The sequence below is a fragment of the Anneissia japonica genome, unplaced genomic scaffold (assembly GCF_011630105.1).
Source record: "Anneissia japonica isolate Jap-2015-1 unplaced genomic scaffold, ASM1163010v1 scaffold287726_len2788222_cov184, whole genome shotgun sequence".
Taxonomy (NCBI): Eukaryota; Metazoa; Echinodermata; class Crinoidea; order Comatulida; family Comatulidae; genus Anneissia; species Anneissia japonica.
The window spans coordinates 2021137-2041709 of NW_022705125.1; the positions used below are offsets into that span (position 1 = coordinate 2021137).

The 20573-nt window shown below is 36.7% G+C and overlaps 2 protein-coding genes across 5 annotated transcripts in view; one reads left to right on the top strand and one right to left on the bottom strand.

Annotated features, from left to right (window-relative positions):
• Positions 1-9078, bottom strand: part of LOC117105332 (toll-like receptor 2) — a 22015-nt gene extending 12937 nt beyond the window's left edge. The window contains exons 1-2 of the mRNA XM_033246452.1: positions 8948-9078; positions 7767-7820 (exon numbers count right to left, since the gene is read on the bottom strand). Coding sequence (XP_033102343.1) covers positions 7767-7820; positions 8948-9078 — 185 coding nt within the window. The remainder of the gene's footprint in view (positions 1-7766; positions 7821-8947) is intronic.
• Positions 9079-13362: 4284 nt separating this feature from the next.
• Positions 13363-18573, top strand: LOC117105267 (tripartite motif-containing protein 2-like). 4 transcript variants are annotated; one of them, XM_033246360.1, is made up of 4 exons: positions 13363-13602; positions 14433-14683; positions 15988-16188; positions 16583-18573. In XM_033246360.1, the coding sequence occupies exons 3-4, from the start codon at positions 15988-15990 to the stop codon at positions 17744-17746; spliced, it is 1365 nt and encodes a 454-aa protein (XP_033102251.1). In that variant the 5' UTR covers positions 13363-13602; positions 14433-14683; the 3' UTR covers positions 17747-18573. The 4 variants fall into 4 exon arrangements, with proteins under 4 accessions (XP_033102251.1, XP_033102250.1, XP_033102252.1 ...); XM_033246359.1 differs by having other exon boundaries at positions 14534-14683; XM_033246361.1 differs by having other exon boundaries at positions 14575-14683.
• The last annotated feature ends 2000 nt before the right edge of the window (positions 18574-20573 follow it).

Consider the following 20573-nt stretch of genomic DNA (forward strand, 5'->3'; position numbering starts at 1 on the left):
ATATTAAGACTCGAAACCCACTGAAATTTCCTATACACTTTTATACTGTATTATAATCAGGCCAAACTCATGTTTTTGCCATGAATATTGACGGGATAAACGCAATTTAATGCTAGTATATTGCTTTTTCTAGAACTATTCATAGGAACATTCCCACGCTCTGCTGATATGGAAATACAGACAATAAAAGTGTACGTGTCATTGATCTTGCTACCGGCCGAGTTATGCATAGCTCAAACCCTTTGTATGCTGCCCAGTGTTAACCAGGCCAAACTCATGTTGTTGCCATGATTATGGAGGAATAAATTCGTAGTGACAGGATAAACGCAATTTAATGCCAGTACCTGCTTCTTCTAGAACTATTTATAAGGACAGTCCCACGGTTCTGCTGCTATGGAAATTGACTATTAAGGGTAATTGATCTTGCTGCGGCCGAGTTATGCATAGCCGTACCTTTTGTACGGCGCCCAGTGATAACGACTCGACGTTACCATGGAAAAGCATAGAATAAACTAAGAAAATATCAGTCTCTGAATTTCAGTGTGCAATTAAATCTTGTATTTATTATTTTCTTTAAGTCTCATTTTTAATTATATTTTATATTTGTTATATATATTTGAAAATGGATTTGGTACGATACAAATAAATTAATTACAATAAAGACAACATGGAAGTGAACAGAAATTAAAAATCAAACAAAACAGCTCATTCAGTAGAACATAAATTAAAGTTAATTAGCGTAAACAGTTATTTTTTTATATATAGGCCTACCATAATATATTTTAAATGCAAGGTTATTCCCAACTATTTAATATTGGAACAAATTATAGACAATAAATCAATGGATAGAAAAAGCAATTTAAAGAATGAAATAATGATAATATGTTAAGAGATCGTAATTCAGTAAATATCCCATAGCCCATTGAGTACAGGACCAGAGTCAAGCGTCTAACTTTTACTTTGATAGAACATAGAGTATGTCAAATCGAAACCACAGGCCTTAAACTTCCAGCCAAATTTATTCTTTATTTTTATATTTCTGCTGTCTGTTAGTTTTGATACGGCGCCCAGTGATAACGACTCGACGTTACCATGGAAAAGCATAGAATAAACTAAGAAAATATCAGTCTCTGAATTTCAGTGTGCAATTAAATCTTGTATTTATTATTTTCTTTAAGTCTCATTTTCAATTATATTTTATATTTGTTATATATATTTGAAAATGGATTTGGTACGATACAAATAAATTAATTACAATAAAGACAACATGGAAGTGAACAGAAATTAAAAATCAAACAAAACAGCTCATTCAGTAGAACATAAATTAAAGTTAATTAGCGTAAACAGTTATTTTTTTATATAGGCCTACCATAATATATTTTAAATGCAAGGTTATTCCCAACTATTTAATATTGGAACAAATTATAGACAATAAATCAATGGATAGAAAAAGCAATTTAAAGAATGAAATAATGATAATATGTTAAGAGATCGTAATTCAGTAAATATCCCATAGCCCATTGAGTACAGGACCAGAGTCAAGCGTCTAACTTTTACTTTGATAGAACATAGAGTATGTCAAAATCGAAACCACAGGCCTTAAACTTCCAGCCAAATTTATTCTTTATTTTTATATTTCTGCTGTCTGTTAGTTTTGATAGTAACGTTGACGATAATCTCGATAAATTATTAATGTAATTCTCAGAAATATAACGTGAGCTTGCGTTACTTCCAACAGGGTTTATTTTTATACGAGACGTTTTTGTTTGTGTTAATTGGGTTTTTACACTAAGCCTGTTATCAATTCCCCACTACGAAGTGGAGTAGCCCAGGAAAATAATCCCAACGCGTGCCCAACTATGGGATTAAACTGCCTTTAATCGCATCGCGTGGTCCACTCGTATACGCGTTGCTTTATTTTGCGAGGCTCCCTCAATGCCGTTAAGCGGTTTTGAAAGTGGACTACACATGTTCAGTTTATATACATACATATGTATACTTCCTTGTACTCAAAGATGAGTTTTAGTGTAAAGGTTGTTCAAGATTGTATAACAAAATTAATTACAGGAAATTGTCATATTCGATTGTTAAAGTGATGACAATGTGATTCACTGATCCAGATATAACAATTATTTTTATAGCTGTTTTTGATGTTATTGTTTAATTGAGCAAAGTGTATTTTCCATTTGTTTTGACTTTAAATAATATAATAATTATAATAATTTATTTTAATGACTGTTAAATTGTTTCCAAAGAAGAGAAAGTCCAAAGTGAAAACCCAGGCAAATAATAATGTAAAATAAGCCTACTAAAAGCAATAGATTTAATGGTAAAACAATAGATTAAATAGATTAAATGGTAGACAAATAAAAAGAAACAAATCCTCACCAAAATTGAGGCCTTTCCCCACCTTTTACTAGGAGTTTAGAGAAAGTGTCATATTGACAATAATAAATAATGTTAAGAAGACACACAGTTAAATCAAGGCATTTTTATATATCGTATTGTAGTGTAACATACCTTTCTGGCTCTCTTTATTCTTTATTTTTATTTAATTATTGAAATATTTCAACTGCAGACACAGAAGCATCACTTAAAGAATGGTATTACCAGGGAGGTGCCATATGACCCCCCTACCTGGTAGTACATAAACAAACAACGCAGGTGACAGAAATCATAAGATACTTAGGTGTAAATTGATGAAAGCAGAATTGAAAATGTCAATATCATGATCGAAATCTCGAATTGAAGCCCAGTGGGCTTAATCAATTCGAGATGAAGCCTATCTCGAATTGAAGCCACTCCCCCTCTTTAGTTTGCAAAATTAGCCTCAAAAAGAAGCCCATAGGCTTCTTTTCAAGATAGCATAGGCTTCTTTTCGAGACAGTACAGTATATACACTATACATGAATTTTAAAAAACAAAAAAAATATAAAAACAAGCTTGGTTTATACAGTAGTTATCATTTAAATACACTTCATGATACAGATTGATGTAACATTGGCCGTATTTATTGTTAAACCTCTCTCCTAGGATAATGTTGCCATGGTCTTTCAAAACACCAGTCATTCGTAGAGATACATGGTGGGTTTTGTGCATCGTCCTTGGCCCACCTTTCTTTCCCCACCTTCATTGCCTTGCCTAGTAAATAGGGTGTTGTGGTTAATACATACACTGACAAGGTTCATTGAGGCTGCTTGCTCAGGACCTCTGGATTTTCAGCCTGCATTTTTGTAATCCTTTTTTCTTATTCTTTCTTATTCGAATTGAATTGAATCTGTCCTTACTAAACGACCTTTTCTCACGAATAAAACCAACTCCACTCACTAAGCCTCATAAAGAAACTTGGTTTTTAAAGCATCATCCATCCTGTAATTTGCGAGTTACTCGCTGTTGGATGTGAACGAAATAAATTATGACTATGATTGATAGGTTGATTGATAGATTGATTAATTATTTGACTAATTTTTACAGACAAAAATGTTTGACCAGGCAACAGTGATGACTCTACCCATTTAGCAAACACAATTCAAGATATTGCCTTAAGTTTAGATAAGAAAAAAAACAAATAGACCTTATCATAACAGACTTGAAAAGGCGTATGACGACAAAGTTCCGCACCAGAAGCTTCTTCAGAAAATGCGTACATACGGAATAGTTGGGAAAACCTTGAAATAAATTGAGAATCTGTCCTTACTAAACGTAAACAAATGGTTGTAATTGAGGGTAAATATTCGGATTGGGCTGAGGTCACTTCTGGTGTTCCGCAGGGGACAGTCACTGGCCCCATGGGCTTTGTGATTTACATTAATTATCTACCAAATAATATTACTTCACATATCCGACTCTTTGCAGATGACTGTATCATATATAGGGTCATAACTGGGTCTCATGGTGCTGGTGACTTGCAAAAGGACCTTGATACGTTTACTGCATGGGGTAGGACAATTCAGATGAAGGTTAACCCAAATAAATGCTGTGTCATGAGAATCACTCATGCAAAAAATATACACAAACATAATTACTTAATTGATAATACTGTGCTTAATGAAACTAAGGATCACACCCATCTAGGAATTAACATAAATTATAAGCTAAAATGGAATCTACATATTAAACAAATTATCAATAAAGCAAATAGAATGCTGGGTTTTGTACGTCGCAATCTGTATTCGTGCCCCTGACATATCAAAGACCTTGCTTACAAATCATTAATTAGACCGAGACTTGAATATGCATCTGGTATATGGGATCCATTTACTAAACAATTAATCCAAGATATCGAAGCTGTGCAAAACAGAAATGCGAGATTTGTCTTGAGCAACTACAGCAGATTCAGTAGCGTCTCTGCTATGAAAAAAGAATTAAAATGGGATTCCTTGCAATTTTTCAACAAGCTCTACATAATCGCCTTGCCATTCCATTACAAGTGCACTTGCGTCCTGTCACGTACTTCTCTAGACCAGCGTTCCGCAAACTTTTTACTTCACGGCATATTTACGATTCTAGGCACCAAGCCGCGGCCCAGCAGTCCAGCCGCGCCAGGGACCAACATACCAAATCCTGGCAAGAACTTTTGATCATGAAGCCTAGATGTATATACAATATTTTGACATCATTATCTGTTCTCTTAGTGATAAAATTTTATTTTATACAAATTAAATATTATTTCATTTAATAAATAATACCGTACATTTGTTGTTCCCCCCACCGCCGACAATTGTTGATTGTATTTTTTTTCTACCATGATTCGACCAAACACGGTTCAGCCACGCCGCACAGTTACTCCGCAACTTTGAAAGACTACCTTACTATACAGATGTTTAGTAATAAAGTATCCACATGGACATTCGGTTATCAAGAAATGTGTGGTGTTGTTTACTGTAGTGATCTTTCTAGGACAGGGTCTTATATTTATTTTTATCTTTATCTCATGACTCATCCCATCATCCTCCATTCCTCCATACCGGATTTACTCGATCTTACAGGGTTAATACTAGACGATAACATAGTGTCTAGCTTCCGAGGGGGCATAGGCACAAAAACCGCTTATAACTCCAATAGCAAGCATCATCAAACACTTTAGCAGCGTGTACAAGCGACGCATTCGCTGTAACAATGAAGCGGCTTTATTAAAAACTATTTTCTCAATGATGAAACCACCCTCATTAAAGATTGTTGAAATAAAATAAATAAATAAATAAATAAAATAAATAAACGTCTCTTTGTTGTTGTTTTTTTTTTTTTTTAATTTCCAGACGGCTTTGCGGCCCTCCAAAAATGTTTCGCGAACTTAGGCCGGGGACCATAGTTTGCGGAACGTCGCTCTAGACATTGTACATATTCCGAGGTGACTGCCCAAAAGGACTGTTATAGATTTGTCTTCATACCAAGAACTCTACGAGACTGGAATCGAATCCCTAATGAAATTGCATCAATAGAAGACAAAGAAAGGTTCAAGATTGCTATATCCGACCACCTAAGGAATACAGAACGCTAAGCTAGGCCTACAGCGCCACCATCCCTTCTCGCTTTGCTCCTTTTAGTGGCGTTGAGGAGTACACATCCAGATCCAGCATCAACCATCTCAAGTAGAGCCAATTTCAGGGTATGTCAACCTAATTCCAACTCAATTGTTGTCAGAAAAGTTCACATATTTGATTTCCGGCCGCCAGCTGTGGCTGTTTAACCTAGTACAGTACACCCGCCAGGGGAGAACGGATGTGCTAACCCGTCTCGTGGAGGGATCGGCCCGATCGCATTATATTTTTCCCCATACAGTTAAGTCGGAAATTATAGAGGGCGCTATTTAAGGTCATTCGGGCGAACATTTTTACGTGAATATGCATGTGGGACTTCCTCCACGCGAGGCGCAAAAACAGGGTTCGCTGCTTGTCCTATGAAAGGACGCGGCGTATAGTAGGGTAGGCCAAAATCTCTTGGTACCGTAGTTGGTCAAGACAGTGTAGTCGACACAGTGGAAATTAAGGGATTATTAGTAATGTAATTATAATATCCCTATGCATTGACACTGTTTACGTACAGATTTTGAAAGTATAAAAAGCAGCATTGAGTCTGGTCGGTTATTTGAGTAGTGTAAAATAATAATAATAATAATAATAATAATAATAATAATAATAATAATAATAATAATAATAATAATATGTCGTTCTTATATAGCGCTTCATGCACAAGCATCTAGCGCTTCAAATTACTACCCCGGTCATTGGATCAAACACATATGAAACACATACTAAACACCAAATTAAATTATTAAATTTAATTATATTATTATTCCATAATATTACAGCTAGTATAGTAATCAGCGCAGTTGTGTTGGAACCTACCTGGTACTCCTTAGTGGAGATCATCATGTGTCAAAATTCTATTAATAATACTTACTCCCCCTGATGTGTAGGCCTACTATTCGAAACGAAGATGTGATGTGTTGATGAACTTATCTGCAAGGATTGGAGGTTTTTCTTAAGGTACGGCTTAGTTATTATTTTGGAATACTGTGTTATAGAATCCTTAAATTATTATTTTTTTTTCCGACCTGGTGCAATGTAAACCTCAAATATTTATATGATTTCACAATGTTACAGCCTAGATATCATTGCTTAGTCTACAGTTCGTACAAGTATTTAAAAATACATACCAATTTATTATAACTCGATCCAGATAAACATTTAGTCCGTTTCCTCCCAACAAACTTTTTTGGCGACGTCGTCGTGGTTACGAAGCCTATCGCATCGTACTCTCAGGGGCTTACAATTTCCGCATGGCTGGTTTTCAATATCAGCAATCACGTATTCAGTGAGTCAACGGGAGTCAGAGCATACCTACAACTGTCTCTTATACACATCTAGATGTGTATAAGAGACAGTCTCTAGACCGGCGTTCCGCAAACTTTTTACTTCACGGCCTATTTACGATTCTAGGCACCAAGCCGCGGCCCAGCAGCCCAGCCGCGCCAGGGACCAACATACCAAATCCTGGCAAGAACTTTTGATCATGAAGCCTAGATGTATATACAATATTTTGACATCATTATCTGTTCTCTTAGTGATAAAATTTTATTTTATACAAATTAAATATTATTTCATTTAATAAATAATACCGTACATTTGTGGTTCCCCCCACCGCCGACAATTGTTGATTGTATTTTTTTTCTACCATGATTCGACCAAACACGGTTCAGCCACGCCGCACAGTTACTCCGCAACTTTGAAAGACTACCTTACTATACAGATGTTTAGTAATAAAGTATCCACATGGACATTCGGTTATCAAGAAATGTGTGGTGTTGTTTACTGTAGTGATCTTTCTAGGACAGGGTCTTATATTTATTTTTATCTTTATCTCATGACTCATCCCATCATCCTCCATTCCTCCATACCGGATTTACTCGATCTTACAGTAATCAGCGCAGTTGCGTTGGAACCTACCAGGTACTCCTTAGTGCAGATCATCATGTGTCAAAATTCTATTAATAATACTTACTCCCCCTGATGTGTAGGCCTACTATTCGAAACGAAGATGTGATGTGTTGATGAACTTATCTGCGAGGATTGGAGGTTTTTCTTAAGGTACGGCTTAGTTATTATTTTGGAATACTGTGTTATAGAATCCTTAAATTATTATTTTTTTTCCGACCTGGTGCAAAGTAAACCTCGAATTTTTATATGATTTCACAATGTTACAGCCTAGATATCATTAGTAGATTGCTTAGTCTACAGTTCGTACAAGTATTTGAAAATACATACCAATTTATTAAAACTCGATCCAGATAAACATTTAATCCGTTTCCTCCCAACAAACTTTTTTGGCGACGTCGTCGTGGTTACGTAGCCTATCGCATCGTACTCTCAGGGGCTTACAATTTCCGCATGGCTGGTTTTCAATATCATCAATCACGTATTCAGTGAGTCAACGGGAGTCAGAGCATACCTACAACGCTTAAATTTGCTATTGTGACCACCGTGTGGTGGCGCGCCGCCGCGCCGCGGCGTCAGTATAGCCAATTTAACGCTGGAAAGGAAGTGGTGCTTCCAAGAGTATGTGCTCATGCTCTTCTTCTTAAAAATCGGGACCTCCACTGTCGATGGAGTATTCTATATAGGTCTAATCTGAATGATTAAAGTTTAAATAAATTTACATACATATGACCGGTATAGAAGAAACTTTGAATTATTATTATTTGAATTGAAATTTGTTAAAATACAAGAATAATAAATCTTTTGAAGAGAAGACAACCATGCCGGTATTGAAAAAATACATACATTGTATTTTGACTATAGAACGCAATATCTGAATCTATCTGTATAGTAGTAGACTTACTAACTTTTCCTACTATAGCAGGGGAGCTGATGGGGGTAGGAAGGTAAAGTGGGGGAATCGATGATTATGTGAGCACGCAAAATAATGTGATTTGAGGTGATTTTTAACTGCTTGAGAATGATTTTTTGGGAGGAGGCGCGACTGGGGGATGGACGAGTATTTTTTTAGGGGGTGGGGGCCGTGCGCACCCCTCGCACATCCTAGATATGCCAATACCTAGCATACCCTGCAAGTTACCCTAAGGTCCGCCACTGGACAAGTATAGATAAGATCATGTACCACCCCTTATTACCAAAAACTTGGATGGGACTCCCTACAGGTGGGCAAAGTGCGGCCCGCGTGCCGCATGCGGTCCGTCAGCGATTTATGTTTGCGGCACACCAATCAAAATTGTCTAGAAAACACCTTGTTTTTGATGGTCCGACATCAATCATATGTAAAAAGTAACATTGAAACTGAGAATAAAGTGATGTAATTTTTTGGAAGCTCACTGGAAACATCAAATTTCACACTGACCGATTTTTATGCCCACCTCTGCTCTACATGTACGACGTCTTTTGAACCAATCTGTAATGTTCTAATATTCAATTTCTATCATGTGTAATACCTGCCACATATTTCACCAGATATGACAATAAACTCAAATAAGTTCCAATCACTACTACAAATGCTTTCATGTACTCTTTTATCTAAGAACAAACCGTGTCTGGAATAGGTTAGATTACTCTCATCAGTCATCACAACATCTTTACTTTACTAATATCTTGAGCCAGGATGACACAATCATTTTAAAGAAATGTTTTTCATTGTGGTCCTGGAAGTTGCATCATCATCAGTTGCAGCCTACAAAAAATCAGCCCTTCCGGTCATAAGAAGGATGCCTCCTGCACATAGTTCCAAACTCCTATATTGATTTTGATAAACCGACTTGTAATATTGAGCGCAAGGTTTTGTCATTTGGTCTCTTTTTTTTCATTCTGTTCCTGCCTCCAACTGTCTCTTCTTTTTTGTTTCTACACCCTCCACGGCACTTTACACACCCATTCTAGTTTAGTTTCAGTATGATACTGTAAAAGAATTATGTTATTATATGTTATTATCATACGAGTAAAGACAAACAGAATAACCGATGCATTCCTAACTGGTAGGGAAGGTGTGTAGATTTTAAAAGGAAGCGGGTGATATTTTGTTGTACTGATTCACTTTTGTCGATGTTGAACTTAAGGTGGGGTTTCCAAACAGTGTATTCATATTCTAGTGATGGTCGAACCAATTAAGAAATTAAAAATAATTATTTTTTATTTTAATACTATTTTTTGTTAAAGTTTACGACTGCAATGCCAGGTAATCTTAAGCCGTCAAAAAAGCTACCACGGCTAATTTAAATACAGGTGCAGAAAACAACAACAGTCAACTTTTAGGACGACAACAACAACAAATACGCTCGGTGAAAAATGTAGATTTTAGAACATTATTTATAGTTTTGTCACAACTGAGAGTGCCAACGTGCATAGGCGTAGATCCCAGGGGGGGATATATCCCCCCAATATTTGACAAGGGGGGGGGGGATGGCCATTGTATCATCCCCCCAATATATTGACTATGTATGGCATAAAATGGAGCTTTACACACTACAAAAGACTGTCACAGAAATAATTTGCTGTCTTATGCGCTTATAAAGATGAAAATTAGCATAATGTATTAATGTTGATAACAAAATTATTTTATCTGGTACCAATCTAAGCTCCTCTTTCCTTAGATTTTAGATATGCATGCAAAGAGAGCCACATTTCACACTGAATGTTATGTCAATTCCAAGAATGTTTAAGGTTATATCGGTTGATGAGAAATTTATTGATTAGGCCTATAATAGCAAATTGCATCAATTTATTTTGCAAAAACAAGGTTTCCAGCTTCAGAGGGGGGCACATCCCCTGTCCGCACAAGGGCACACATTGGCGCTAACACCAGGCGCGTAACAGAGGGCTTGGGTCAGAGTGGGTATTTATTTTCCCGGTTAGTAATTTACCATACCCACCCCAAGCCACTCCCCATATAGAAAACAATACGACATAGGGCTTATCTTAATTATAATATAGGCCACACACGTGTGTTTGAAACTAAATATAGGCCTAAGCATTTTCATCGTGGTTTTATTTATTTCAAACATATTCTTTCACCATTAATACACATTGAGGCCCTTCTTTTAGGTTAAAACGATCTATTTTAAATTTGTCTTTCTTGAGTTTTGGGACTATTATGTGTTTAAATAACTTAAAAGGATAAACCTAAAAAAGCCCTAAAAATGCAAAAAAAATGTAAAAATATTTTTGTGTTTTTAATTCTAATTTCGTCGGAATTGATGAAAACTCCCTAAAATGTGCAATTTTTGGGGCCGAGGAAATTGGCCTACCGTAACAAGAAATGCACGCAAACAATTTGAGAATTTTAGGCACTTTCAGAGGGTGCATTTGTCAAGGGGTGCGGAAAGATTTTCCAAAGATGGACATTTTCCCTAATTGTCCCCCGGTGTTTTTAATTCTAATTTCGTTGGAATTGATCAAAACTCCCTAAAATGTGCAATTTTTAGAGGAAATTGGCCCATGTTAACAAGAAATGCGCGTGGAGCGCGAAATTTGAGGTTTTTATGCACTTTCAGGGGATGAAAAGGGCATTTATAAAGGGGTGGGGAAGATAGATATTTTCCCCTTGTCCCCCAGTGGTTACGCCATTGGGTAGCATAGATCAAAGGAGTTATGACAGTTTTTGAAGTGGAGAAGGAGTTGCAGGGTGTTGTGAGTCTGGTCATTATGATATCTTCCTTTTTATTCTTGTCTTTATTTTTCTCTTTTCTTTTTCTTTCCTTTTCTTTTCCTCTTCTTTCTCTTTCCCTCCCTCTCCCCTCTTTCTTTTCTCTTATTACCCAGTCTGGTACGACGGCTTGGTCAGCACGGTAAAAACCAGGAGAGGGGCAGTTTCCCCCTCCCCCGCGCCTGTTACGACACTGGCTAACACGCCAATCATCCCCCCACCAATGAAAAATATTTTTCTACGCCACTGCCAACGTGAGCCATTTGGCTAGGCCAGGCTGTCTCAAGCGTGGACCGACTTGAGCGGACCGACCATGTGTCAAATTCTTACACGCCTTTCTTACCCGCTTTTTTATTGAGATATCCCGAAAGTGAACCCTCCCAAAGTAATTGAAGAAGATCTGTGGCCGATTTCACTAACGCCAATTGTAAGTAAACCGATTGAAGCACTGATCAGCCAACGTGTTTGGGATCAAATAAAGGATAAAATAAACTCTCACCAATTTGGCTGTATGCAAGGTGTAAGTACTAGGCCTGTTGATGCGCTCATGTCAGTATTGCATCGGTGCTACTCTGCGACGGACAAAGGAATCGAGTTACGCATGATGCTTATTGATTATAGTAAAGCGTATGATATCATAAATCATACAATTTTAATCGAGAAGCTTGTTAATCTAGGAGTTCAGGATACCTTGATAGATTGGACATGCGCTTTCCTGTCAAATAGAGCAAATCGTACAAAAATTGGCGACCATGTTTTCTTGTGGCGAACCCCACATGGGATCCTGGCTCGGTCCCATTTTGTTTATCACGTGTCGATGACTCAGAAATGACAAAATGAAAGACTCATTTTCTATTATAAACGAGTGGTCAGCGATAAATCAGATGCGTCTGAATGAAAAGAAAACAAAAGAAATAGTCATCTCCACTAAACGAAAGAAATTAGATGTGATACCAGTTCTCACGGGTGATGGCAGTGTTATCGAAGAGTTGAGCTATGTTAAGCTGCTAGGCATACACATAACTGAAAATCTGAAGTGGGAGGCTCAAATTGACGATATGACTAAACGTAGTAGCCAGCGCCTCTATTTTTTTTTAACAACTTAGGAAATCTGGTTTTGATACCTTCGCACTTCTCCGTTTTTTCACGTCCTTTATACGTCCATTGCTTGAATACGCGTGTCAGGTTTAGGGTACGAGTATCTCCGTCCATCAGTCGTCGCAACTCGAACATATCCAACGGAGAGCTGTTGCAATTATATGTGCCCTTCAATGTCATACAAAGAGGCGTGCGCTGCACTTTCCTTTGAAAGAAAGACATGAAATGCTCAGTATAAAATACTTTAATAAAGTAAAAAAAACCGAAACACAAATTAAACCACTTGCTGCCGCCTGCAACATTTAATAAGTACAACTTGCGTTCTAAGAAAGCCTATGACCTTCCTAAAGTTAGATGCGAAAGGTCAAAACGTTTTATTATTAACTGTGGTCTTTTCAATAATTGGTAGACTGAGCACATGCTGGTAACGCTATCTTTCTAAACTTTCTAAATATTAAAAAAAAATAATAATATGTAATTCTTAAATTATTGTATTTGTAAATCTTATATTAATTTTTTATGAATTTATTTTATTTGTTTTGTACAATATCAACTAATTTAATTATCGTCTAATTATAAATTTAACTCTTTTATACCTGATATGTACACATTTTACTTCAATGTTTCTAAATTGTATATGCAATTGTAAATATATCCAATTCTATTCTCTCTTAGACCTAATCCCTTTTTTTGCTTTATTTTTTAGCATTTCATAATTTTTCTACTTTGCTTTATTTCATAAATTTTTTTATTTATTTAGCGTTTCGTGTCCTTTTTTGTGATGTTATTGTATTGTGTTTTCTTGGTCTATTGTTCAACTTCAATTTGTTATAAGAATTGTAATAAAGCTTCTCGTATCTCGTATAGCTTACACACCCGGAAGGCGTGTAAGCCCGACTGATGGGCTTGCTATTTGAGGCCTGAAGCTAGGGAGATTTGAGCCCCATACGTTCGATTAACTTTACCGCTCGACTACACTCACCTGATATACTGTCTCTTATACACATCTGTACGACGGCTTGGTCAGCACGGTAAAAACCAGGAGAGGGGATATATAGTCATATTACACCACTATAGGTCCAATACAACAACCAGCGGATCTAGAGCATCGACTATATGCAAAGATATGGCGCAACAGTAGGGCGAGGATTTGTATTCTCAGATTATCTTGTTATCAGCTGTAACAAAACCAGAACAAACAAAAAATATCGATGTTTTATGTTTATGACAATTATACCTGATACATTGATACAATTTTATTTACATATATATCCTGGTAATTTCTTAAAACGCCCACATTTAACTGATCAGATGTAGCGATATGTACTCGTCTACGCAGACTATTATATTAAGGTATGAGTTCGTATTTATTTTACATGTAATCAAGGTTACATGTATCTTCATAGTTGTTTATTTTTTATAGTGTTTATTGATATCAATGTATGTATTTTACGTATAATCAAGGTTATATGTATCGTAGTTGTTAATTATTCTATAAGTGCATATTGACATGAATGTACGTATTTTACATGTATGGAATATTTGTATCTATTTTACCTATTATGTGCATTTAATGTAAATCAGCAAAGTGAAGCTGCGAAATCAATTACGTTTATTGAATAAATTTAATAAGATAGCAATAGTTAGATATTCTCATGACACTCTGATATGTAGGCCCAACATCAGAGGTTATAGTTTTACACATACATAAATTCTAGTCATAATGACAACATTGCTTCATTATTTGCAAAACCCATTATCCAGACTTTTACCTGTTACTAATGAATTTCAAGCAGGAATCCGCTGATTAAGCCAATGTAATTAATATCTCCTGGTTTCCAAAAAAAATTCATTATTTTTACGCCCAGTAGTGGTCATCTGTGCTGGCCGGACCTGAAGTAGCAAATCGTATAATACGGTATATGAACACTTTTCATCAGGTTTAATGATTGGCTGTACTGTATTGCGTTGTACAATTTACAAAAACAAGAAAACTTTGGTTCTTTTTTTTATATATTTTTAGTTAAATAATATATAGGCGGCCCATTCCAACATAAGTAATGCAACTCAGCAACAAATCTAGGCCTAATCTTTCAAATCATTTATAGCCTCTACTCTTCTACTGCTATAATTGTATTTATTTTAATGTGTTTGTTACATGTCTTTTTTTCTAATTTTATTAGCTTTGTCAACACAACAAATTTCATTTTGGACAAAAGAAAGTTTTCAATATTCAGCATGATCACCACAACCAACTCAATCAAATTATGTTATTTCATTGTAGCTGTACAAGACAAGCAATAGAATGTAATGTTTGTGTTACAGTTACTGGACTTTGTGTCATCAACAAATTTATCAGCATGTTGTTAACCTGCTAGGAGTGCATATAACAACAGTTATTACTTCACTTCTACCACACAACACTTGAATCAAGGTACCTCGGACTTTGTATTACAAATATTCATTTCACTAAACATTGAAAACAAAGGCATATTTATATTTAAATGGCAAAACTTTTAAATAATACAATTATATGACTTGAAATAGAGATGTTCCGTTTTTAATATATCAAGTTTTAAGAAGAGCAATACTGATTCATTTTACTAGATACATTAATGGAATATACACATTTACAAGTGCTTAATGCTACTAGTTTCATTTTTTGCCATTTATTTCTAGCTAAAATATGGTGCAGTATGTCCACTGGAATAAATCGCAGGCCAGATTTTGTTCCAATATATTGTTAAAATGTACAGTAAAAAACAAACTTTTGCAAGCTTTGTGAATTTTTAAATATTATTATTTGATTAGTAGTTAGGTAACCATTTTTTCTGTCTATGCAACCACAAGAAATGCAAAGAAATTAATTATCTGATTTCCTCCTGTTTTTTCTACTAAATGATTTTATTTCATAATCTGTTATTTTAGAGTTATTATTAGTTATAAAAAAAAATCAAAACAAACATTGAAACTTGATATAAAGTTTGTTGGCACTTCACCGTAACTTTTTGACGGAGCTCAAACAAAATGTTATCAGCAATCAATCTTCTGAAAAGAAACTAGTATACCTTACGCTGTCAATCATTGATTCAGTTAAATAAACAAAGGGCGGATGAACTCCTCGGAGCCAAACCTTAGTAGGTCCATGGTTTAAGGAGTAGGATTAGTTAAGTATCATTATATTTGTATTCTTATTTACGTTAAGCACATAGAGGTCTCTATGATATGCGCTCTATAAGTCGACCATTATTATTATTAATAATTATTCAACATGATATTTTCTTATTTAAAATTTGTAAATATTTGATCATCTATTTTCAAACCAACATTCTATTTCGTTATTTGATCATCTAATTTGAATTCCACTAAGTTTTGCTATTTATTAATAATCCATATTTTTCTAAATTAAAATATTTGTAAGAACTTGTTAAAATCTTAATAGTTTTTTTTGTAATCCCTATATTGATTTGTTTTTTATTGTTTTTTTTTCTTTTGAAATTTTATACATGCAATTTATGAATCATAAGCAATTCACTTTTTACTGTGATTTGTGGATATTATTAGAAAAAATGAAATAAGAGACTGGGGTTTTCATGCAATCGATATTCTAATCATCATTTAAGAACTCCTTCCTAATTTCAGAATTATGCCTACCAGTCAACAATTTATTATTTGTCTTTCTTCATTAGAGAATGAACTACATTCAACGTACATTATCACTTTGTTCTCTTTTTACAGATGTCTGTATCCGAAGAATTGCAGCATATGGATGATAGTCCAGCAGAGAGTGAAGTATGCCAATTAGCTACAACTCTAATGCATTCATCAAGTGAAGACTCGCAAACTGAGGAAGAATATGATGGAAATGAACAGTACAAAGTAACAGTTAGATGCCTGATGCGCTATATGTTATGTAGACCTTGTTGTCGTGTACATCGGGTATGTTAGACCAACCCTCGAATATGCCGCACACGTATGCCACTCTGGTCTAACTTGCGAACAAAGTAATGCAATCAAAAAAGTCCAAAAACAGGGGATGTATGCCTATAACCATTCTTGGAGCTGATAATGATGGTTACCAACATGCACATGACTAACCTAGCCTTGTTAGCTAATCCAAAGTAGGACAGAAATGTGTTTTAAAATTTGCCTATGATTGTGTTGAGACAATTGCTTCTCTAGATGGTTTACAGAGAACGACTCCACTCACGCAATGTCTCTTAGAAACGTATAGAATTTGTGCCTACTACCAGTCAACAATTTATTCTTTTTCTTACTTAATTAGTGCACTATAAAAATTTCAACCTGCATTAATACTTTGTTGTCTTTACAGATGTGTGTTGATACGACGTATGAGGTTGCTGACGATGATAAAGAAATTACTGTCACAAAAGGACAACTATTTGTAGTGAAAGTAACAGGTCCAGCAGAGAGTGATGCACACCAATTATCTGCAACACTAATAAATTCATCAGGTGAAGAATCGCCAACTGAGATAGAAAATGATGGAAATGGAGAGTACAAAATAACAGGTGGATGCAATGTGGAAGGTGATTGGCAAATGATGATAACTGCCAGAGCTGAGCCCATCCAAGGATCTCCAGTGAATATCAACGTGGAAGCACTGGGGCTTGTTCATACCACTCGTAACATATTAGATTATATACAACAAAACGAAACAAAGATGGTGACAGATGTAGAGTTAGATACAGATGGACGTATTTTAGTATCAAGTTCCAGTAAAGATATATTGAAGTTCGACCAATCAGGTTCATTTGTTGCTAGAATAAATGTGCCACAAGATGCGCAGGTCAATAGAATGCATCAGATGGGTGATGGTCACATCATGTATATTGATGATTTAGGAAAGTGTGTTGTAAAGTGTGATGATAAATTTAGAGAAATCAGATCATTTGGTAAAGGAATACTGAAAATGCCAAGGGGCTTGACAGTGAACAAGACAACTAGAGTTTTGTATGTAGCAGACTTTGATGATGACTGTGTGTATACATTCAATGCTGATAATGGTAGACTACTGGGTAATATAGGTTCAGAAGGTAGTGGAGTAGGTCAATTGCTGCAACCCATAGATGTCACTTTAACTGAGGAAGGTCATGTGATTGTTGCTGAACTTGGAAATCAGAGGGTAAAAATGTTTGATGCAAGTGGTAGGTTAGTGCGAAAACTTAAATGCATTGATGAAAACGATGATGATGATGATGATGATGATGATGATGATGATGATGATGATGATGATGATGACGATGATGATGAAAAGGGTCCTAATTGTGTAACTATGGATTTTGATGAAAATTTAGTAGTGTCAAGTCATAATAAACTTAAATTATTTGATAAAAATGGTGACTTCATAAAACGAATAGATCATAGAGGTGATGGATTAATGTTTCCATTTAGAATCGCTGTAATCTCCAACAGACCAAGAAGAATAGCAGTAACAAACCCCGGAGCAAACAATGTTAAAATATTCAATTATTAAAATGGCATCCTTGCATCATAGTTTCATAAAAATTTAATATTACCATCATCGTTGGTGCTAGCAAGTGGAGTTGACAGTGGATATTTAATCACACAACAATTAGGCCACATTTTTTACCTTCCAAAGTATTTTCAAGTCCAGGATTCAAAACCCATCAGAGGGTCTAACATTTTGAATATTGATTCAATCTCGTGAGTTTTTGAGAAGGCTTGAAGCTAAGCCAAAGTGTTACTTTTGCCCACCTATGAGGCTAGCGGATTTCGTCCCTGCTAGAGTTTCACCACGGGTGGCCTTGCCGTTTGAGTAAAATGGCCTCTTTGAAATTTTGTCTTAGATCAAAGACCTTTACATTATCTTTACTTCTACTCACACTACTTGCTTTATTTGCAAGTTCTACGAGGGATTTACCGGAACCTGTAATTAAGACATGGAATTTTAGTCATGTTTTCCAGCATCAAAAACATAAATATTTACATCGCCATAAGTGGAATTTGAGGCTAACTGATAATTATTTTATTTTTCGAAAAGACCGTAATCGACATGGGGGAGGCGTTTTAATTGCCAGGGACCGCCTGCTTCAATCTGCCGCCGCTCCCCAATACGACGTTGACGGACTGGAAATTATATGGACAGTTGCTTGCACTAAAAAAGGTAAAGTGCTAGTTGGCTGTGTCTACCGACCACCTAGTGCCAATGCAATAACATATGATAAGCTTGAAACTTGCTTTGTAAAAATTTTAGCTGATGTTCAGATTTATCACTCTGTTGTACTTGTAGGTGAGTTGAATATTGACCTTCTGTGTAATAAAAACTGTAATGAGACTAAACTTTTTGCTGCCTTAAATATTTTAAATTTTGTACAAGTTGTTGATTTTATTACTAGAAGAAAAAGTGCAATATCAAATGTTGGAACTACTATTTATCATGTTTATATTAACAGGCCCGACGTCATTTCAGCTGTGTCTCCTCATGTCGGCATTCCTGGTAGTGATCACGATGGGATTTTTATTGATTTTAATCTCATTTAAGTCCATACTCCTCTTCCTCCTGTCCTGACTATTTTTTGCAATATTCCAAAATTGATAATGATAATTTTATTGATATTTTTTCTAATATAAATTTGGTTTCCTGTTTCTCGTCTGATAATATTGATGTAATTTAGGAGATTTTAAGGGTAAGTTCTTGAAAGCTATTAGCCAATGTGTTCCCAGGCGTAAAGCCAAAATAAGGCTAAGCTTCCATGGATTTCTAATTATATTATTAAGCTTGTGACAGTCGTAAATGGGATGCTTACAATAAGTGTAGAAACCTGGTTAAATCTACAACAAGAAAATCGTACTATCATTTTATAACTAAGCTTGCTGCCAAATGTGAAAATAATGGCAATGATTTTGGTTTTTGTAAATAGTGCTAAGGCAAAACCTGTTGCTCATTGTTTTAAGATTAACGGTTCTATTGTTGATGATCCTTATATTATTTTTCAAACTTTAAATGAATATTTTAAGTCTAACTTTAATGATGAAAATTTTGTTTTACAATCTCAAATATATAACTGTGATCAGATTAATCATATTGGTTTAAACGTACTTTCAAATATCCAGATCCTGTGCTACGCCAGACCGAACATCGATTCGGATCCCGAGTTGGTGTCGCGATCGCGAAACTTCTGGTTTCGGATGGAGTGCGCCGGAATCGATCAGCACAACTGGCACTCCAAGACACCGTCGTCCGTCGTCTCCGTTGCCGAAGAGGTGGCCAGCAGCTTCTCCCCCTCGTCGTCGTCTTCTTCTTCGTCATACTCCGGAGCGCGACCGAACATCCGTTCGGCACTGTTGTGGGACTTGACGGCGTTCGTCAGCGGCAGACGCGCGCCTTACACGTTCGAAGCAGTGAAGCTGCGGTGCTTCTTGAACGAGGCGAGAGGTTCTCCGTCGGAGAAGACAGTCGAGGAAGCGCTGGAGCAATTCCTACGCGACGTCTCGCGAAGAAAATCGGGGACGACGCTGTCCCTGGAAGCACAAAGATTAGGTCTAGAACGTCACGATCTTCTGGACGGTCTGCGCATCGACTTGGATGGCGAGTTGCGGAATCTGCCGAGACTCCGAGCCACCCTGTACAAGGAGATGGGAAAGAGACTGATTCTTTTCGAAGATTTCGACGCCGTAGTCGGATGTCTGTGCGCCGACTGGCAGCGAGGAGAGAAGGAGTCGACCGCACCGTCCGCGGACGATCCCGCGAGCCGTGGAGGGTGTGGATTCCTTCCTGGAAAAGTTGGAGAAACGTGTGGACGGCAACAGGAAGAGGAAGTTCGTCGCCTACCTGAAGAGGTGGATTCCAAGATTTCCGGTTCCGGAGCACGACGGCTACTCGTCTCTCGAATCGCGATGCGACACGGACGAGGCCGTCAGACTGTTCGCAGCTGCGTATCCGGCGATAGCTTTCTCGTTCGCGGTGCCCGAGGTCGCCGACGACGAGAAGTTGGCATTCGCCCTTTGCGAACGCCGGCTTCCACCTGGCGCGGCTGACGTGGTTCGACTTCGACGCTCCCAGCGTCAGCTTCATGTCCTCCGTGCCGGGTCTCGCATTCGCCCAGGAACAGCGCCTCGAGATCTCGTCGCTGATGTCCGCTTTCGCCGCGTACGACGAGCCGGTGCACGTCACGCAGCACGTTAAATTCTATCTAGATAGTACCGGATGCCTTCATGGCTGACAAGAATCCACAAACATTCCTCTTTTTTCGACGGAATTGCTGTCATTTTCAGCACCATTCCTGTTAAAAATTCGATAGAAATGCTCAATGTCTCTAAGAATCAAATGAATCCCATGG

Bases quoted from the DNA above. Each gene is read 5' to 3' on its own strand.
- LOC117105267 (XM_033246360.1), top strand. From the start codon at position 15,988: ATGTCTGTATCCGAAGAATTGCAGCATATGGATGATAGTCCAGCAGAG. The intron at 16,189-16,582 runs GTATGTTAGACC...TTGTCTTTACAG, and splicing joins CTTGTTGTCGTGTACATCGG to ATGTGTGTTGATACGACGTA.